Source organism: Pinus tabuliformis, chromosome Q (assembly GCF_031772625.1).
Source record: "Pinus tabuliformis cultivar Carrire ecotype Pingquan chromosome Q, CPIR1, whole genome shotgun sequence".
Taxonomy (NCBI): Eukaryota; Viridiplantae; Streptophyta; class Pinopsida; order Pinales; family Pinaceae; genus Pinus; species Pinus tabuliformis.
This window is the reverse complement of record NC_142296.1, coordinates 1,175,080,099-1,175,100,350: the sequence shown is the minus strand read 5'-3', so window position 1 is coordinate 1,175,100,350 and position 20,252 is coordinate 1,175,080,099. Positions and strand designations below refer to the sequence as shown.

The 20,252-nt window shown below is 36.1% G+C and overlaps 1 protein-coding gene across 1 annotated transcript; it reads left to right on the top strand.

The window, feature by feature from the left end:
* Window positions 1-15,922: 15,922 nt before the first annotated feature.
* LOC149223880 (aldehyde oxidase GLOX-like) lies at window positions 15,923-16,771 on the top strand. The gene is made up of 2 exons (XM_089388028.1): window positions 15,923-16,389; window positions 16,489-16,771. The coding sequence occupies exons 1-2, from the start codon at window positions 15,923-15,925 to the stop codon at window positions 16,769-16,771; spliced, it is 750 nt and encodes a 249-aa protein (XP_089244154.1).
* The last annotated feature ends 3,481 nt before the right edge of the window (window positions 16,772-20,252 follow it).

Sequence of the window (20,252 nt, the reverse complement as noted above, 5' to 3'; positions counted from 1 at the left end):
GAGTCGACCGCCCAACTAGGTTCCCCGTGATGTCTTAAAATTGACTTTAGATTATATTGTTGTTAGCGACTTTAAATTGTATTGTTTTTACTATCAGCATGGGTTACTTGGATTCAGATACAAGCTTGAAACATTATCATATTTGATTTACTTCTTGAGATTATATTTATATAATATTTTGTTTTTAGATAGTTGAAAATAAGTTTAATTTCTTATTTCATAATAAGATTCTTATGTAATAATTTTTTTCTAGTTTAAAAAAAATATCTCTTCTATGTTGAAATTTAATAGTTCAAAGTTGATTTATAATTTAGATCCAAAATATTAAGACTAAATAATATCTCATATACATACTCTATTTTATATATTTTTATATATATTCTTTTACTTGAATTTTATTTCTATTTAGCAATTTTAAATAACATCTCAGATACATATTCCACTTTATATTTGTTTATATATATTCTCTTGTTTAAATTTAGTTTTTTTGATAACTTGGTTGGCTATTTTATAATGGCGTGTTAAACAAATGCATACTTTCACATATATTAGGACAAGTGAACCACCATTATTTCATCTAGAGAAAACACCTTATATGTTATGAAACCAGCTCAAGAAAGGATAGAAAAGATAGATCAACGCCTTAGAATTCAGCCTCTTTGAGGGGGAAACCTCCTTTACATTACATAAATGAACAATTCTTGGATGATACAAATGAAAAAACCTCCTTTCTATATATAGGAGTCTAAGGAGTCACAATATAATCCAGCCGACCTAACAATAATAATATAAAGCCACAAAAATAACAATAGAGGGATTCTATGGGGCACAGAAATAACAATATGGGGGTAATAGGGGCACAACAATATAAATAAGGGGTATAACTACAATAGTAATGGGGTAATCACTAGTATTATAGGGACCCAACATGCCCCTCTCCTTCAAAAAAGTGTTGTCCTCAACGCTTGAGTAGTTCTGGATACTTCTGCATAAAATTCTCATCCTCCCATGTGGAATCTTCAGCGGATAAGTTCTTCCACTTGATAAGATACTCTGAAATTGATCGATTTCGTAGCTGTCGAGTTCTTGTTTTTGTGACTGCTTCCGGTTCCAATATAATTTTTCCTTCCTCGTCAAGTTCTGGCAATATTGTTTGAATTGGGAGCTTGTCACCTATAACCTTCTTTAAACATGAAACATGGAAAACTGGGTGCAATCGAGAAGCTGCAGGAAGCTCCAATTTGTATGCCATAGTACCAATCTTTTGCAACACCTTGTACGGACCATAATACTTTGGTGATAATTTATTATCCTTCTTAGCTTGCTTTAGGGACATTTGCTTATATGGTTGTAGCCGTAGGAATACCCAATCACCTACATCAAAACTTCTTTCACTGCGATGTTGATCTGCCTGTTGTTTCATTCTATTTTGTGCCAACACGAGGTTATCCTTTAAGAGTTGGAGGACTTGTTGTTGATGTTCGATGTGATGTTCCACTGCCTGAACCTTAGAATTTTCTCTTAAATATGATGTGATGGATGGTGGTTGATACCCATAAAGTGCCATAAATGGGGTCATTTTTGTTGCTGTATGGAAGGAAGTGTTATACCACCATTCAGCCAGAGGCAACCATTTGACCCATTGTGTCTGTTTATCAGATACAAAGCAACGAAGATATCCTTCCAAACATTTGTTTACTATCTCAGTTTGCCCATCAGATTGAGGATGATAAGATGAGCTATGAGCTAACTGAGTACCAAGACAAGAAAATAATTCTGTCCAAAAATTTCCAGTGAAAATGGGATCTCTGTCACTTACAATAATCTTTGGGTTTCCATGTAGCTTTTGAACTGTTTCCATAAATGCAGTAGAAACTGTACTGGCTTTAAATGGATGTGATAATGCACAAAAGTGTGCATACTTGGTAAGTCTGTCAACTACCACCATGATGACACTCTTTCCCTCAGACTTGGGTAAACCTGTGATAAAATCCATTGAAACCTCCTCCCAACGTTGGCTTGGAATGGATAAAGGTTGTAATAGACCCGGTGTCTTAATTGTTTCAACTTTATTTTGCTGGCAAACCAAACATTCTGCCACAAACTTTTGAATATCTGATTTAAGGCCATCCCAAAAAAATTCCTTCTTAACCCTGTGGTAAGTTTTTAAAAATCCTGAGTGCCCTCCTAAGGGAGAAGTGTGCAATTCCATAAGAATCTTTTGTTTTAGCTGGGAATTCTTACAGAGGTATAAGCGATCTTTGTACCATAACGAATCATTTTGCCAGCTAAATGTATCAGAAGTACTGGAATCTTGTTGTAGCTTTCGAATAAGTGCCCACACTTCTTCGTCATTCTTCCATTCCTCCCTTGCTTCGTTTATCCAATCTGGTTGGATAATAGAAATGGCACACAACAATGCTTCCACATCCTCATCCTTTCTTGAGAGTGCATCTGCCACCACATTTTGCTTCCCTTTTTTGTAGATGATTTCAAAGTCATAACCCAACATCTTTGTGACCCACTTTTGTTGCTCTTCAGAGGATAATCTTTGTTCTAAAAAGTATTTAAGGCTATCATGATCCGTTTTTACCTTGAAGTGTCTTCCCATTAGGTAGGGTCGCCATTTCTTAAGTGCATGGAGTATTGCCAACATTTCCTTCTCATAAATAGCTTTGCTTAAAAACTTTCCCTTGATTGGACGACTTTCAAAAGCAATGGGTCTTTCATCTTGCATTAGAACAACACCAATTCCATTTCCTGAAGCATCACATTCCACAATAAAGGTTTTTGTGAAGTCCGGTGTAGCTAAGACCGGTGCTTGGCACATTGCCTCTTTAAGATGTTCAAAGGCCTTTGTTGCTTCCGGAGTCCATGAAAATGAATCTTTCTTCAATAATGTTGTTAGAGGTGCTGCTATTCTCCCATAATTCTTAACAAACTTGCGATAATACCCTGTCAACCCAAGAAATCCTCGCAGATGCTTTATGGATGTGGGGATTTTCCATTCCTTAATGGCTTTAATTTTGCTAGGGTCTACCTTAACTCCTTCATGAGATACAATATGACCCAAATATTCCACCTCCTGGACTCCAAAGAAACATTTGGATCTTTTTGCATATAATTGTTTCTCCTCCAATAGTTGTAGCACCCTGTCAACATGTTCAACATGATCCTTCCAAGACTTGCTGTAGATTAGTATATCATCAAAAAATACTAACACAAATTTTCTAAGGAATGGTTTGAAAATTGAATTCATCAAACCTTGAAATGTTGAAGGTGCATTGGTAAGGCCAAAAGGCATGACCAAAAATTCATAATGACCCTCATGAGTTCTAAATGCCGTTTTCGGAATGTCTTCAATCTTCATTCTGATTTGATGATATCCCGAACGAAGATCCAACTTGGTGAAGTAAATTGATCCATGCAATTCATCCAGTAATTCATCAATAACAGGAATGGGGAACTTATCTTTAATAGTGAGCTTGTTGAGCTCCCTATAATCCGGACACATGCGCCATGATCCATCCTTCTTGTGCACCAATACTACTGGAGCTGAGAAAGAACTTTGACTCGGTTGAATTATACCAGCCTCTAGCATTTCTGCAACCATACGTTCAATTTCACTTTTTTGGACATAGGGATATCTGTACGGCCTGATGTTTGGAGGAACACTTCCTGGAATCAGATGAATAGCATGATCATGATCACGCATAGGTGGGAGACCTTTGGAGTCTCAAATACCTTGGAATGATTGTCCAGGACTTTTTGGAGATCTGGAGAAATAGATGATTCCAATGTGGAAACATCTAGCGAACATAATTGTGCAATTACACCTCTTTGCTCCTTTTTTAGAAGCTTTGTCATGCCATTAGAGCTGATTATCTTTCCTGGTTTCCCTGCAATACCCCTTAATTCAACTTCCTTTCCTTCCACAGAAAATTTCATGAAAAGTTCTTGAAAATTAAAAGCTATTGTACCCAAGGATTGTAGCCATTGGACTCCTAGTACAACATCAGCACCTCCCATTGGAATGGAAAGCATTGGGCTAGTCAATACATATTCTCCCATGGATAGCTTGATATTATGGCACTTTCCAGAGCAATTTATTGTTCCTCCATTTGCAATCATCACTTGACACTCTGGTGCTGGATATAGGAAGCAATTCAATTCTTTTGCTACCCTACAATGAATAAAATTGTGGGTGCTTCCTGAATCAATCAACACTATTACCTTTTTCTTCTTGATTTGTCCTTCTATCTTGATGGTTTGAGGAGTGGTAATTCCCGCCAATGCATTACAAGATATGGTCGGATTTATTTGTTCTTCATCTAGGCTTTGTTCCTGGAGTATATCTTCTTCTTTTGACCTTTCTTGCTCCTTTTCTTCTTCCTCTTCACAATCTATGTAGAATAATTTCTTCTCAGCACACTTATGACCTTTAGTGTATTTGCTATCACAACTGTAACAAAGCCCTTTTGCTCTTTTTTCTTCCAATTGTTGTGGTGTCAACCTTATAGGTTGTGGAAGACTAGGGGCAACAACACTTCCGTCTTTATAGTTGTGAGTGGTATGCTTCCTGGTTGCCATAATTTTGCTTTCCATTTTTCTTGCTAACCTGAATGCCTTCTCTAATGAATCAGGTTCCCAAAGGCGAACATCATGTTGGATATTATCCTTTAAAGACCCTATGAACACATCAATCCTATGCTCCTCTGGAATATCTTTTACCCTTATGTTCAATTTTTGGAACTCCTCAATGTGCTCCATTACTGAACCCTTTTGTTTGAGACTTATCAATTGGCTAAAAAAAGTGTTGCTTTTTGTATCTTCATAATGTGCTATCAATTCTTCCGTAAAAATTGCCCAAGTGATAAATTGTTTACGAGAGCAAAGCCATTGATACCATACAAACTGATTTGGTTCCAAATATACAGTTTCCATACGTACCTTTTGTGTGTTTTGCACATTATTGAGATCGAAGAATTGCTCCATCTGTAATATCCATGTGGCGGGATCCTTGCCATCAAACTTCCTCATATCGATTTTTGGAATATGGTGATTCTTCGATCCAACATTAGCGTCTATGGAATCATGATTAACATTTCTTTTGTTCTCATCATGAGTTTCCTTTACTACCTTTTCACCATTAGTGACCCTTTCTTGTAGCAACTTCTTCAATTCTTCCATGTCTGTCTTCAAATCTATCTTCAAATCTGCCATGTCTCTCTTCAAATCTGTCTTCGAATCATCCATCTTAGCTTCCATGCCCTTTATCTTAGATTCCACGCCATTTATCTTAGATTCCACGCCACTTATCTTAGCTTCTGTTAGCTTTTGTGAGCGTGACATTTGTTGCACTTGTTCTTGTAATTTTGATATATCATGTAGCATTTCTTCCTCTTCTTCATGAGTCATGCTAGAGCTTTCAGGTTCCTTACTAGGTGTTTGCATTTTCTTTCCTCGGGGCATCAGTTACCGATAATAATGCTTTACTATGCCCTTTGAATTCTGTTAAACCAAGCTTACACAAAAATTTAAAAAAAAACTACACACCTTTTTTCACTTTATAGAAGCCTGATATTGAATCTGATGTATCTCTGTAATTTCGAATCATCCAGTTCTGAAATTGCTACCTGTAGTAGCCTTCTGCGTCCTCTTTCCAATGCCACAAGTCTGAGCCAAATTGGATTCTCCAAGGAAGAGTTATGTGAAATCTCCCACAGTGACTTGCTTTTAGACTCGTTCAGTAGAGCGAACTTGTACGACGTGCCACAAGTCACTGTTTCAACCTTTGAATTTAAAACACACACACGAGAAACTACAGTCCGTCCTCTTTTTGTACCTTCTTACGAAATTTCAATTCGATCCCCAGAGAGAAAGTTATGACGATTTTCCCCAGGTCACCTGTTTTGAATGTAATTCAGGAGTCTGCAAAAAGACCAACTTCCTCAGATCATATCTCCGTAAATATCGCGCGAAAAGCTCTGAAATTCGGACCCAAGGTTCAGCGCGATTTCTTCTCAAATGGGTTTTTTTTGCGACTTCTGAAACGTCACAGAAAAAAAGTTATAGCGAAAATGCCACGATGACCTGTTTGGAGCAGCGAAACCCTAGAATCCAAAGCTCTGATACCAAATGTTATGAAACCAGCTCAAGAAAGGATAGAAAAGATAGATCAACGCCTTAGAATTCAGCCTCTTCGAGGGGGCAACCTCCTTTACATTACATAAATGAACAATTCTTGGATGATACAAATGAAAAAACCTCCTTTCTATATATAGGAGTCTAAGGAGTCACAATATAATCCAGCCGACCTAACAATAATAATATAAAGCCACAAAAATAACAATAGAGGGATTCTATGGGGCACAGAAATAACAATATAGGGGTAATAGGGGCACAACAATATAAATAAGGGGTATAACTACAATAGTAATGGGGTAATCACTAGTATTATAGGGACCCAACATTATATTTTTTGAAATAAATCTTAAGTATTGTTTAGGCATTGAGTTTGTTAACATTTAGTAGATGAAGCTAATCACAATTTCAAAAGGCACATTTTAACATTTTTTGAAATAAATCGAAACTATTGTTTAGGCATTGAGTTTGTTAACATTTAGTAGATGAAGCTAATCACAAATTTAACATAGACGAAAAAAGGGCACATTTTATTTTTAATTACATTGAGATTATAATTTTATTTGATTCAATTTTCTCTAAATACGCGAATCACTGATATATTTTACTTTTCAAACTTTATTAGTAGTGACTAGATTTTCATAAATAACACATTTTTGTGTAATAAGATACCCTCTGAAAATATATAAATAATTAATTAATACAAAATACTTTCAAATTTTATTAATAATGATTAGATTTTCATAAATAACATTTTACTTTTTAATAAAATACCATTTGAAAATATACCAATAATTAATTAATACAAAATTTTGATAATATTAATTAAAAAAAATATTTTTAATATTATATATGGAATATTACTTATTACATAGTAAACAAAAAATTTAAATATTAAATTACTATAAATTTATATGAAACAAAGTCAATAATTAACTTTAAATTATTATTTTTATCTAAAATACACATTTCTAAATATTTCAAAAATATAACCCAACCACTCATCTTAACTATTTGATTTTTTTAACAATTTCCAAAATTTACCCACTAACCTTACTTCATACTTCATACCTATCGGAATGCATGCTTAATTCCCGTGAGGATGCTGACTTCAAAAATATCTTTTCAATGTTATATAATTAAAAGTCACTGATCTGGTTGGGAGGTTCTTTGTAATTATTTTCCAAAAACTAAAATATATAAAATAAAACTATCCATAGGTTTTTAAGACCTCTTTGGTTGCTTGGTTTTCCTTTTGGATCCTCTTGCTGGCTCATCAATACATCCAAAGTAAAGATGTGATTACTTATAATCTTGTACGAGAAATATCAAGAAGACAGACCTCTCCTACACCTGGTGGCTTTGCTTAATACAAAAGTTAGATGGGTCACATAAAAAATCAAAATATCGATTGGGAGGTAATTTTTTTATTAATTTTTGGTAAATACAATTTGAATTGGTGACTCTTCATATCTAATGGCAGAATTAATTCATGCATGTACATTGTATATACAGACATTTTGGGAAGAGTAAACACCCGTGATCCGGGCTAGGAGACAAAACCCAAGTTCACCTAACTGTATACAGCTCTGTAAAATGGTTAGATGTAATAATATAAACCGTTAAATTAAATATTAGATTGGTGTATAAGTTTGTTTTTTTATTAAATATTAGATTGGTGTATAAGATTTTTTTGTTTGTTTGTGGGATAAAAGATTAGTTATGGAATAATATTACTAGGTAAATTCAATAATAGTATAGATTTATTTTAACAACGGATCTAAGATGAGTCGAGAAAGATCAAATTATTTTAGGTGTAAATTTCTTTTAAAGTGTAAAATTTGAAAAAAAAAATCTCTATACAACCTACATTGTTTTTATTGTATTTTTAAATGCTATATAGAGTGCATTATGCACATTAAATATATTTTTAAGTATATTCAATATTTTTTTTACTGTTCAAAATTGTTTTCATTAGATTTTCAACAAGATGCAACTTACAGAGTTCATCTCGGTAGTCCCCACTTTTTCATTCCGACCAGAATTTTTGAGATTGGGGATTGGAAAATACCAAAAGAGACAACTTATATGTTTTATTTCCCGGAGGCTTTCTAGCTTTAGCATATATGAAATTAACAAAAAAGAAGGCATAATTGATGACAACATATAAAGGGGGAGCTGCTATCAAGGGGGAGCTGTGAAGAAACTATATCAAGGGCGAGCTGCGAAGAAACTGACTTGATCATGTATATGGAAATCGATATGTTCCACCCTCACTTCTAGACTGTGAAGATGGTCATTCGTATGACAATGATGGCATCAAAGACTATCCAACTGCTCTAGAATTTTATTCGGGCTATACTGAATGTCATTGAAGTAAGCTATAATTTCGTTTTTGTCTTCATCCCTGTGGTCCTGAGAATATCCATATTAATTTGGATGTGTCAGAGTTGTTCAACTATAGATTCCATGGTGATCAGAGCTACTACATGACCAGGCGAATGAGCTGGAGAGAGAGTCTCAGTGTCCTTGGATTCTCCGCTACCCAAATTGGCCAAGGACGCACTAAGACTAGTCTCAGGGCGCCTCCCCTGAAAATACTACCCACTCCGCGGCAAGGGCATGGAGAAGAGGACCGAGCCGATTAGATGTCAGAGGCAAGCCCTTGAAGGAGAACCAATAGAGCACCTGCAAAACCTAACACAAGTACCATAACCACAAAACCAGCCCAAAGGAGAAGACTGCACTAGGACACTCGCCACTCGCCCTTTGAAGCAACACGAACAAATAACTTCCCAAATTGGAAGGCCGAGTGGTAAAAACCAAGTCCACCACCCTAATCTCCCTCCACCACAGACAACACAACCATAATTAAACAAGAAAGAACACATGGGTCGCTCCCCAGGCACGCCAAAGTCATCCTCACACCAAGAGACATCTAGGAGAGACAATGAAGAGCTTGCAACCTCGCACCCACCCAACACTAGATAAGAAATCTTCAGAACATACAAACAAGCAAAGAAGCTGAGAGAGACAAATTTCTTACCCCACTTAGAGATTTGAATGCCCAGAGAGAGGATTTTGCTGAGCGTGAGCCAATGACGGGCTAAATCTTGGATCCGACTCAGTTCTGCACCCTTTCGCGTCCCCGAGTCCCAAGGATAGAGCAAATGATAAATTCCAAACCATACCATAGAGCCTCTAACCTCCACAACACCTCTCAGCCAAGACAGGAACCCCAGGGAGCCACCATGGATGCAGACCCACACACATCACTTGCCAAAATTCATTACCCGAGCTTGAACATTGCATTGTGTTCCAAACACGACTGCGAATTTATCCACAAGGAGAGCAAGATCTTCCCTCGTACCCGCGGAGTGAATACCCAGATTTCGCATGATGTAGAATTAATGTGTGCATGGTCCACAAGGAGAGCAAGATCTTCCCTCGTACCCACGAAGTGAATACCAAGATTTCGCATGATGTAGAATTAATGTGTGCGTGGTCCACAAGGAGAGCAAGATCTTCCCTCGTACCCATGGAGTGAATACCCAGATTTCGCATGATGTAGAATTAATGTGTGCATGGTCCACAAGGAGAGCAAGATCTTCCCTCGTACCCACGAAGTGAATACCAAGATTTCGCATGATGTAGAATTAATGTGTGCGTGGTCCACAAGGAGAGCAAGATCTTCCCTCGTACCCATGGAGTGAATACCCAGATTTCGCATGATGTAGAATTAATGTGTGCGTGGAGCTGAAGCAGGTCCCAAGGGTCAGGGTCACTAATTTGACTCCCTGTAGACATTTGGTCACCCCCATGAGGGCAAGTATAATCAATATTAGTTAACATAGATCTTCAAATATCTCAAGGGTCACTAATTTGACTCCTTGTCTACGTTTGGTCATCCCCATCAGGGCAAGTATAATCAATATTAGTTGACATAGATCTTCAAATATTTTTTAAATACCGGTTGAAATATTTTTGAGAAGTATAAGCCTTAAACAACTTACTCACATTTTTTTTTAGTTTCTAATTACTTTACCTCTTTTTAAAGTTGATTTGATATTATATTATCCCATATGGAAAACTTAATAAACATGCATAAAATTATTTAGCCTTTTTGGTATAGTCAATACTAGTTAACATAGATCTTCAAATAGTTGTGTTGAAATATTTTTGAAAACTATAAGGTTTAAACTTCTTACTAAACAAGCATAACATATTTATTTTTGTTTTTTTATTAGAAAATATTTTTTATTTTATTATTTATTTTAAGGTGGATGGAAAAACTTATACATCTTCATCATACTGGGTTGTAAAATAAACCTATCGACTCAATCATATTGGTGCACAATTTTTGTTTATTTGTTTATAAAATAAAATATTAATAATAAATAAAAACCATTTAAGTAGTTATTTGACTACTCAAATTTATTAAAATATTTTTATTAAAATATACATATTTTAACATATTTTGACGCATTTCCTAAATCTGCAATCAAAATACATACAATGCTCCATATTTTACCCACTGAATTAATGTTCTGTATAATGCTTAGATATAATAATAATAATCATCGATTTTTAAGTGTACACGCAATTTTTTTTTTTGTGGGATTAAGTATTTGCCATAGTCTAATGAGGCAGAGGAGTTGGCCAGAAAGTTATGGAAATTCCGGTCATATTTAGAGAAAATTTGGTAAGGATTTTGTAAATCCAAGTTATAGTTGTTAAACTTCAAAATTTTAGATGACTTAGAAGTTTTTGATGGTGCTGAATCCATTCTCACCATCAAAAACATGATTCAAGCTACAAGATTTTTTGAATTTTTTTTACCCAGCTTCCAGCCACTTTTAGCCGTCCCAGCGACTCCTCCACCTCATTAGACGAATCTTAAAATATTCACCAATGAAATAAAGATCCTTGACCCGTTATTTGACTGCCAAACTAACCACTAAAATTTGTAAAAGTGTATATATTTTATACTAAACTTATGTAGATTGCAGATTTAGAGATTGTCTTGGAATGGGACCGTTAAGAAGGAGGAGAAACAATTGACCTCTGCATACTGAATGCACGGGTCTGTATCACGATGACTAAACTATATATGGATATCTCTGTGAATAGATCTTCACCTGGATCCCGATTCCGAAACTCATACCCTTTATCTGTATCTGGAGACTTATACAATTCCCCAGTTAAGGGAAAAGTAAGGTGAAGTGCTATTGGCTGTATTAGCTATTTCCTTTCTGAAGGAGTCCCTTGATTTCCTATAAGTGAGTAGCGCTTTGGTAAAAGAGCATTTCAGAGCGTTTTACTAGGGAAAAGTCTACGAGAAAACGAGATCTTTTCGGCGAGTTTCATCAGATTATGAGATATTCCCTTAGTCTGCAATTTACATAAAGATCCCATATTCTACAGCTATGAATTTAAACTTATATAAACTTTTGATTAAAAAAACAAACAAAACCCACATACGCTTAACAACTAAAACCACTCTAGGGGTAAATGTTTACATGAAATTTATTCAAACGTGATTGGGTTAACGGAGTAAATTTCTGAGTGTTATCACGTGGCTCTGGTACGTTCTTATAAACGTAAGTGTGAGAACGCGGTGACATGTGTCTCGATCCAGTTTATTAAAGGATATATGTATCCAGCGTTGGGCAGAGATTATTTATTATTCATATCATGGAAGCCTTATGGATGTCTCTATTAATCACATATAGAGGGAAGTCAATATGGAGGTGGACACTATTTAAGGGTTTCAGTGGGCTAGAGGGTGTTATGAAATACAAGTATGTTGAAGAAAATGTTACTCCGCAAAAAGGTTTGTTAAATTTATTTTAATAAACTTGTATCATTATTATTTATAGTTTTGTTTTTTCCCTGTGTGTCTTTACAAACAATGCACTAGTTCTATGAATGATATTTTTATATTTTTTTGGTTTTTTCTTCAGAATAGTCTAACTTGAGCCATGTAAAGCGTTTCCCACTTTTTAGGGAGCTCTGGTTGAGTTTATTTTGAGTTGTAATTATTTAATTCAGTGTAACTGAGTTAAAGTCAGTTAAACTAGTTCCAACTGATGTAGGAATTAGTGGAGAGATTCAATAGTGAGGTGGTTGAGTTTATTTTGAGTTGTAATTATTTAATTCAGTATAACTGAGTTAAAGTCAGTTAAACTAGTTCCAACTGATGATGTAGGAATTAGTGGAGAGATTCAATAATGAGGTGGTTGAGTTTATTTTGAGTTGTAATTATTTAATTCAGTGTAACTGAGTTAAAGTCACTTAAACTAGTTCCAAATGATGTAGGAATTAGTGGAGAGATTCAATAGTGGGATGGTTGAGTTTATTTTGAGTTGTAATTATTTAATTTAGTCTAACTGAGTTAAAGTCACTTAAACTAGTTCCAACTGATGTAGGAATTAGTGGAAGGATTCAATAATGGGGTGTAAGCTGTAGTGATCAACAATGAAATGAAGATTCTTTCATAATTAACTCATGTATGTGAGATCAGAAAAAAAACTCAGTTGAGATTGTAGTTTAGAGACAATGTACTATCAATTGTATAACTCACTTGAGATTGTAGTTTAGGGACAATGTACTATCAATTGTATAATCCTCTGAATTGTACAAGGGGTGCATGCAATCATAGGAAGGTCTATGAGGATGGCACAATTCATATTTGTGGAAATTTTCAATTAAATATGGGTTAATTCCCAAGAAAACTGGGCAAGGAAGCTTGGCAGGAGTAGCAGAATTGGTTAAGTATTGGCTTGAGCTTGTCTGGGAAGCAGTGAGATAGATTGAGATAGTGCAAAGGTTGGTCGGGGTTGAGAAAAGCATTGTAATCTTCTCTTATTTTCTAATTAATGCAATATAGAGATAACAGGGGTTTTTAGTTGCAACATTGGCCAAAAAATTATTGTGTTATGTGTGATTAAATTCTTTCTCTTTCATGCTTAGTGATTTATTGCTTATTGTTTCTGCTAATGAGTAGAGTAGATTCAAATCAATTGTTCTAACATATTACAATATGTAGTTTGAATTTCCAAAAAATTTCTACATAATGATATATGACATACATGATAATTTCTACATAATGATATATGACATACATGATATTATTAAGTTTTATAACGATTTCTATCATATTTAAATTAATTAAATTGCCACTTAGAAAATAACTATTTAAGATTCTCATACATTAATGTACACTTATTACAAGTGTGTATTTTTTATTATAAAGAGACAAGAAAAAACTTCAAATGTATGGTTTTTTTTACTCTAACATGGGTGGTGATGTGGACAAGGGAAGGTCAAGTAATTCCCATGATAGAAAGCATTGTATGATAGAAGTGCATGAGATAACAAAGGGTTATTTAATCTTGTAAAAATACATAATACATTGTTTTTATGAAGTCTCTATGGAAGCAATCTAGCTACAACATTTATGTGGTATATAAGAGCCTATGCCTTTAATGGGTGTGACATTCACACTATTGTTATTGATTTGGAAAATAATTCCAAATTCTATTTAAAGTAAAATTCAACAATATCAAATAAATGAAGTTAGGTGTGGTGATAGTACTCAAAATGAAAATTCAAAATGGTATTTTTTATGTTTTTTTGAATATTTCAAATAGAAAAATAATTTTTTGGATACAAAGTCAAAGTTAGCCATACACCCTTATTATAAATATTTCAAATAACTTTTTAATATTATGAATAATAGTAAACTATTTCAAATAAGAAAACTTTATTATAAATAATAGTAAATTAGTGATTGCTAAGAAATGTACCAATCCAACCCCTTCTTCACAATAAGAATAATGAAAATACATACATGACATGATACATACATTGTACTGAACCAACATACCTATTAAATACTATTATAATTATTAAATACTATTATAATTTTTCAATGAATGTGAATTATAGTTAGTATAATATATTACTATTATAATTATTAAATACTATTATAATTTTTCAATGGATGTGAATTATAGTTAGTATAATATATTGTGTAAGTAAGAATAGTTATTATATTATTTTATTATAAATTTAGTGAATAAAATTATATATATTTTTTCAATTATTGATATTATTATTTTCATCTATATATTATTATTATTTTTATATGTTAATATTTTTAATAAAAACTAAGAAATGAAAAATAAAACAAAAAAATATATAAATATAAATAATATTTAATTATATATTTTATTTTTTATTATATATAAAAAATTTATTTATTTTATTTTATATTACAAAATTTTATTTTTCAATATAATTACATATTTTTCATTATTTTTATTTCCATAAAAAATTGCACACTAAATTAGCAAATCATAACTTTAAAGACATGGAAGAAATTTGACCTCGTAACCTCACTACTCAACCAAATAATTTATCCCTTAATATCATATACTTTTCATTCTATCCAATAAATTAACCACCATCAATATTATGACTTTATAAATTTTTTAATGTAACTTTGCCCCCAAAAAAAAATGAAGAACATAATGGTAGTTTCCTTCTAAGTCATAACTTGCTCTCGAGTCTCTTTATGGCAGCATACAACGAAGTAGCAGTGTATCCGTACCACGTGATTGTTTTTATGTGAAAGGTCCATGGAATTATGCGTTATGATAAAGTTTCACAATGCTCTCATTTGTTTTATAAATTAATATTGCCCTGTTCTGATGCTATGATGTAGCATGAGGGTACATATTTTTATATTTTTCGGATAAGGTGTTTAGTATTCTAGGATGTTTATGTCCTTGTCAAATTACAAATTATTGGTAGTATTGGCCCGTGGGTTATCTAGAGGGATATTGATACGTGGTTTAATTTATTTTTTTAGTTTAAAAATTTAATTTTTTTTATTTTGATTTAATAATCTAAATAATTAGAAATTGTTTTTTATTATTAATCTATAATTGAGGTTGTAGATTTATTTCTACAGTTTAGTATTAGTATGATGTGTAATTTTATTTATGCATTATTAAAATTGAAATTTTACTCATATAAATTTGAATAAAATTTTTAAAATAAAAAAATTAAATAACTATACAAAATATTTAAATAATATAAATTCATAAAAAATTACATTTTCTAAAAAATAAATCCCTCCACTCATATTTCATTTATATTTAAAATATTTTTCTACTAATTTACTTCAATTCAATTTCAAAAAATCTATCTCAACTTTTATTAAATCATACTAAATTTCCACCATCATTTCCACTCGGGCTTAACACCACACAATTATACCCTGAAATAAGAGGAAAAAAGTGTTGGTATTAAATCAGCGCACAACAAACTTATGAAATCTCGGAGATCAGTGGTGAAAGGAATTGCAATCGTGATATCTGTCGCACGTGATATACATTACTCTCATCACCTTAAGTTCCTTCGATGGTCCCTTGCTCCAAACAAGGGAAGGGATTCTCATACACAAGCGCACAGAGGTAGCCAGTATATAGCCTTTGTTCAGTGTTTTATATGACACTTTGGCTAATATGAGAAGAGTAACCTCAGTTCAGAGCTTTACACAACCCTTTGGCTAATATGAGAAGACCCGACTAGTATGCATAGCATGGTATTATATCAGATCATCCCCTGTAATCAAATTTTGAAGTTCTTGATTTGGCTGTTTCATCAGATATATTGACTTGAACTGACATCATGACTTGAAGATTTTGCACAAATGATGGCAAGAAGTTGGGATCTGCTGGTGGGATCAGTAAGGACATAGGGAGGGCTCATGTGTGCTCTCATGTATTTTGCCTCATCCTTCTTCTTGATTAATTCTGGGCCCACGGCAACGGAGAGTCAATCCGGCGGCAAATGGGAGCTTCTGGTGGCAAACTCGGGTGTCTCAGCGATGCACATGGCGCTGCTGCCCAACAACAAGATCATCATCTTCGACCGCTCGGACTACGGCCCTTCCAATATGAGCTTACCGCAGGGAAAATGCCCGATTGACCCGATCGATCTTGCTCTCCCGGTGGATTGCTGGGCGCATTCCATTGAGTATGACATCGACAAGAACCGGGTGTGCCCGCTCACAATTCAGACGGACACACGGTGTTCGTTAGGGGCACTGGCGTCGGACGGCCGGCTAGTGCAGACCGATGGCTACAATGACGGAGATTGGGTCGTCAGAATATTCAATCCGTGTGAGGGATGCGACTGGATCGAGACCCCGGGTGGCCTGTCCAGGAGGAGATGGTATGCGACGAATCAGATTCTACCCGACGAGTGAATTATCGTCGTCGGCGGGTGGCGGCAGTTTAGCTATGAGTTCGTCCCTAAGGCGTCGGGCCAAAGCGGGTCAGTCATCTTCACATTTCCGTTCCTACAGGAGACGAGGGACAGTGCAGAGAACAATCTTTATCCTTTCATCCACCTCGCACCGGACGGGAACCTGTTCATCTTCGCCAACACCGGATCGATTCTCTTCGACTACCTCAACGACCGAATTGTCCGGACATTGCCCGATGGACCGCGGAACTACCCAAGCTCCGTGTCCTCCGTCCTACTCCCCTTGGACGCCCTATGTCACGTCCCCAATTCTTTTTTCCTTAAATTGGTCGGGTGCGGCATTGCCTAAGTAATTAACATTCACCATTGTTATGTTACTTTACGAACTAAGCCTTAACATTCATCATAAAACATGAATAACATATTAATGTGCGGAAACCATTAATATAAAGACACCATAGAACAACAGCATGAACACAATCATATGCAAGAGAAATCTTTTATTATATATGAGAGAGTTTGTACAATGACTGGGAGCTTGGCTCCACTGGCGTTACACCCAAGTCGGGCGCCCACCCATGCAAGAGCGCACGGTGGTCCCACTGCGACTTAACCAAAATATAACCCAACACAAGTTTTCTTTGTCGAACGGGTGGGCGCGCCCGTGCACAACCCACACCCAAAACACAATCCAAAACTTGTTCAACGTTCCGGCAGGCAAGTGCCCTAGCACGCCCTCCACCCGCGCCTCGACCAAACACAACCGCGTGCGAATTTCATGTAGGCTGCCCGACAAGCGGGCGCATAGACCTACGCCTTTTCCGCGGCTCCTATCTCCCTTCTGCGCACTTCTCTCTTGTTCGATCGAGCCAAGTTCGATGGTGAAAATCCCATCCTTCGTCGTGTGTATATATGTTTCCTCCATGGAGAGCTACGCCCTTGGCCGACTCTCCAATTATGTTTCCAACCGACGCGTCCAAGCAATCGTTCTATGTCTTTTGGAGGTCGGCCCGCCCATGGTGCGGGACCGCCCCTCAACCCATCCTCCATTTGCCATCGCTACCTCGGTCGGCTTGTGGACGAGCTCCTCCTCGACTCGCCCTTATAAACATGAACGCCAACATCGCCTATATTATATATGTCGTCCTTGGTCGCCCATGCTTAGTTTTCATGCCTTAGTCGATTTTGTGGAGCGGGTGGAGCGCGCGCCCGGTTGGTATCAACCGCAGGGCGTTACATCCTCCCCCACTTGAAATCATTATCTCCCTCGACAATCCCGACTTCCTCGGAAGCTTCCTGTCATACTTCTCAATCTTCTTCTTCCATCTCCAAAGTGAGTCCTCCGATTCCCAGCTTTCTTCCTCCGGTGCATTCTTCCATCTGACAAGAAATTCCCGCTTCATGTGGCAACCAATCCCTGTAGTTCTGAAGCTCAAAATCTTATCCAACTCCAGTCCTGGCTTGTCCACAATCCCAACTGGTCCTCTTGGTGGTTCAACTGTCTCCGAATGATCAACATCAAGCCTGCATCTCTTCAACTGACTCATGTGAAAAACCGGATGCTTCATGTGCATATGGTGCGGAAGCTCCAGCTCATAAGCAACTTCCCCCACTCTCTTCTTCACTCGGAATGGTCCCTCATACTTCCGTGTCAGTTTGCTTGCAGTCCCCTTGGTTGGCTGAAACTGCTCCCCAGTAATCCTAAGAAACACCATATCTCCCACACTGAAGTGTGCATCCCGTCTTCCTCGATCAGCCCATTTCTTCATTCTCCTTGAAGCTTCGTGCAAGCGCAACCGTGCCAACTCCAAGGTCTCATCCCAAGTCTTCATGAACTTCTTTGCATGAGGACTCCTCAAGAAACCTCCTGTCACTATGGTATGCGGTGCAACCAGCATCTGCCCATTCACCAACTCAATGGATTATACCCCATCACAAAACTCTTTTGAATATTGTAGCTAAAATGAGCAATATCCAAGAGTTCAGGCCAATTCTTCTGATCAACCGTCACATAATGTCTCAAGTAGTCCTCCAGCAATGTGTTGATCCTCTCGGTCTGCCCATCTGTCTGCGGATGGTAACTCGAACTCATCAACAATTCTGTCCCGACTAACTTAAACAATGTGGTCCAAAATTTGCCTGTAAAATGCGGATCTCTATCCGACACGATGCTTAACAACATCCCCCAATACTTCACTATGTTCTTAAAGAACAACTCCGCAGTCCGCTCGGCTCCACAAGGTATCTTTTTTAGAACAAAGACAACATACTTGGAAAAACAATCAACCACGACCATTATCCCATTAAACTCCTTAACCTGTGGCAACTGAGTGATGAAGTCCATCAAGGCACTCATCCATGGTCTCTCAGGAATCGGTAAAGGCTACAATAGTCCTCCTTGCCTCTGAGTATTCGATTTGTCCTGCTGACAAATAATGCACGTATGTACATACTCCTCTACATCCTCTCGCATCTTCTCCCAAAAGAATCCTCTCTCCAACAATGCCAAAGAACGACACATCCCTGGGTGGCCAGCCCATGGTGAGTCATGGCACTCCTTCAAAAGGTGCCTCCTGAGCCCATATGACTTTGGAACATAGAGTCGGTTTCCAAAGAACAAGAACTCGTCTCATAGAAAGAACTTTCGTGTCTTCCCCTCCTTTATCTGCTTCACTATATTCTGCACCAAAGTATCAGTTTCAACACTTTCTTTGAGTTTATTCTGCATCTCTTCTAACATCTGAACTCGAATCCTACTCCTAGCTGCCCGGTCTTCTCCTTCCAATGCTGCAAGTTGTCCCTTCCTACTAAGGGCATCCGCTACCGCATTGTGTCTTCTGGGTCTATACTCGATAGTCATGTCGAATTCTGCCAAGAAGTCCTGCCAACGAGCTTGCTTCGCAGAAAGCTTCGGTTGTGATGCAAAATAACTTGCTGCAATTCTTAAATTCTTGTTAGATTTAAGAGTTACTTTCTGTTTTAGCTGTTCTTTTATAAACTCATAAAAATAAATCTATCTTGGATCTTCTTCATTCCATAAGTTAAAACCACTGGTCTCAATACTAGTCATGCCTAGTTATGTTTATTCGATTAACTGTTATTGTGGTGGCAAATAGGAGAGTAGAAGAAACTAACTTTGATGTTTATTATGGTGTTGGCAAATGAGGGAGTACAAAAAAAAATTTATAAAAGATATTGAATTTGAACATTGATAATCACATTATCCTTGGTGTTGTTCCGGACCTTAGACTAGATTGTTTTTACTATTGACATGGGTTAATTAGATGTAAATACAAGTTTGCAACATAATCATATTTTATTCACTTTTAGGCACCAAAAAAATTTAAAATGAAAAAAGTTAAATTCATAACCTTCTTCATTCCATAGTATAAAATTAATGGTCTCACTACTAATCATATTTATTTTATTACATGTTATTGTGAAATTAGTGGTCTCACTACTAATCATATTTATTTTATTACATGTTATTGTGGTAGCAAATAAAAGAGTAAAAGTTGAATTTGATGTTTATTATTGCGGTGCCAATGACACAGTGAAAGAGATATGAAAACATTGAATTTGAAAGTTGATAATCACATGGTTGCAAATGACAAAGTAAAAGAGATATGAAAACATTGAATTTGAATGTTGATAATCACATTGGTTGTTAGCGACTTTAGATTGTATTGTTTTTTTTTGCTAAGGCAAGAGTGGATCCTTCTATTCAATTAAAAAAGAGAAATAGTGTACAAACGGCAACCTCGGCTATGAGGCCCACCAAAATGACAGGCCCATCCCAATCCATGGTCGCGAGACTACAAAGCGAACCC

What these genes read in the sequence shown, in the direction of transcription:
- LOC149223880 (XM_089388028.1), top strand. Translation starts at nt 15,923, where the DNA reads ATGTGTGCTCTCATGTATTTTGCCTCATCCTTCTTCTTGATTAATTCT. An exon ending in GGCCTGTCCAGGAGGAGATG is followed by an intron (nt 16,390 to 16,488) that starts GTATGCGACGAA and finishes GTCGGGCCAAAG; the next exon opens with CGGGTCAGTCATCTTCACAT.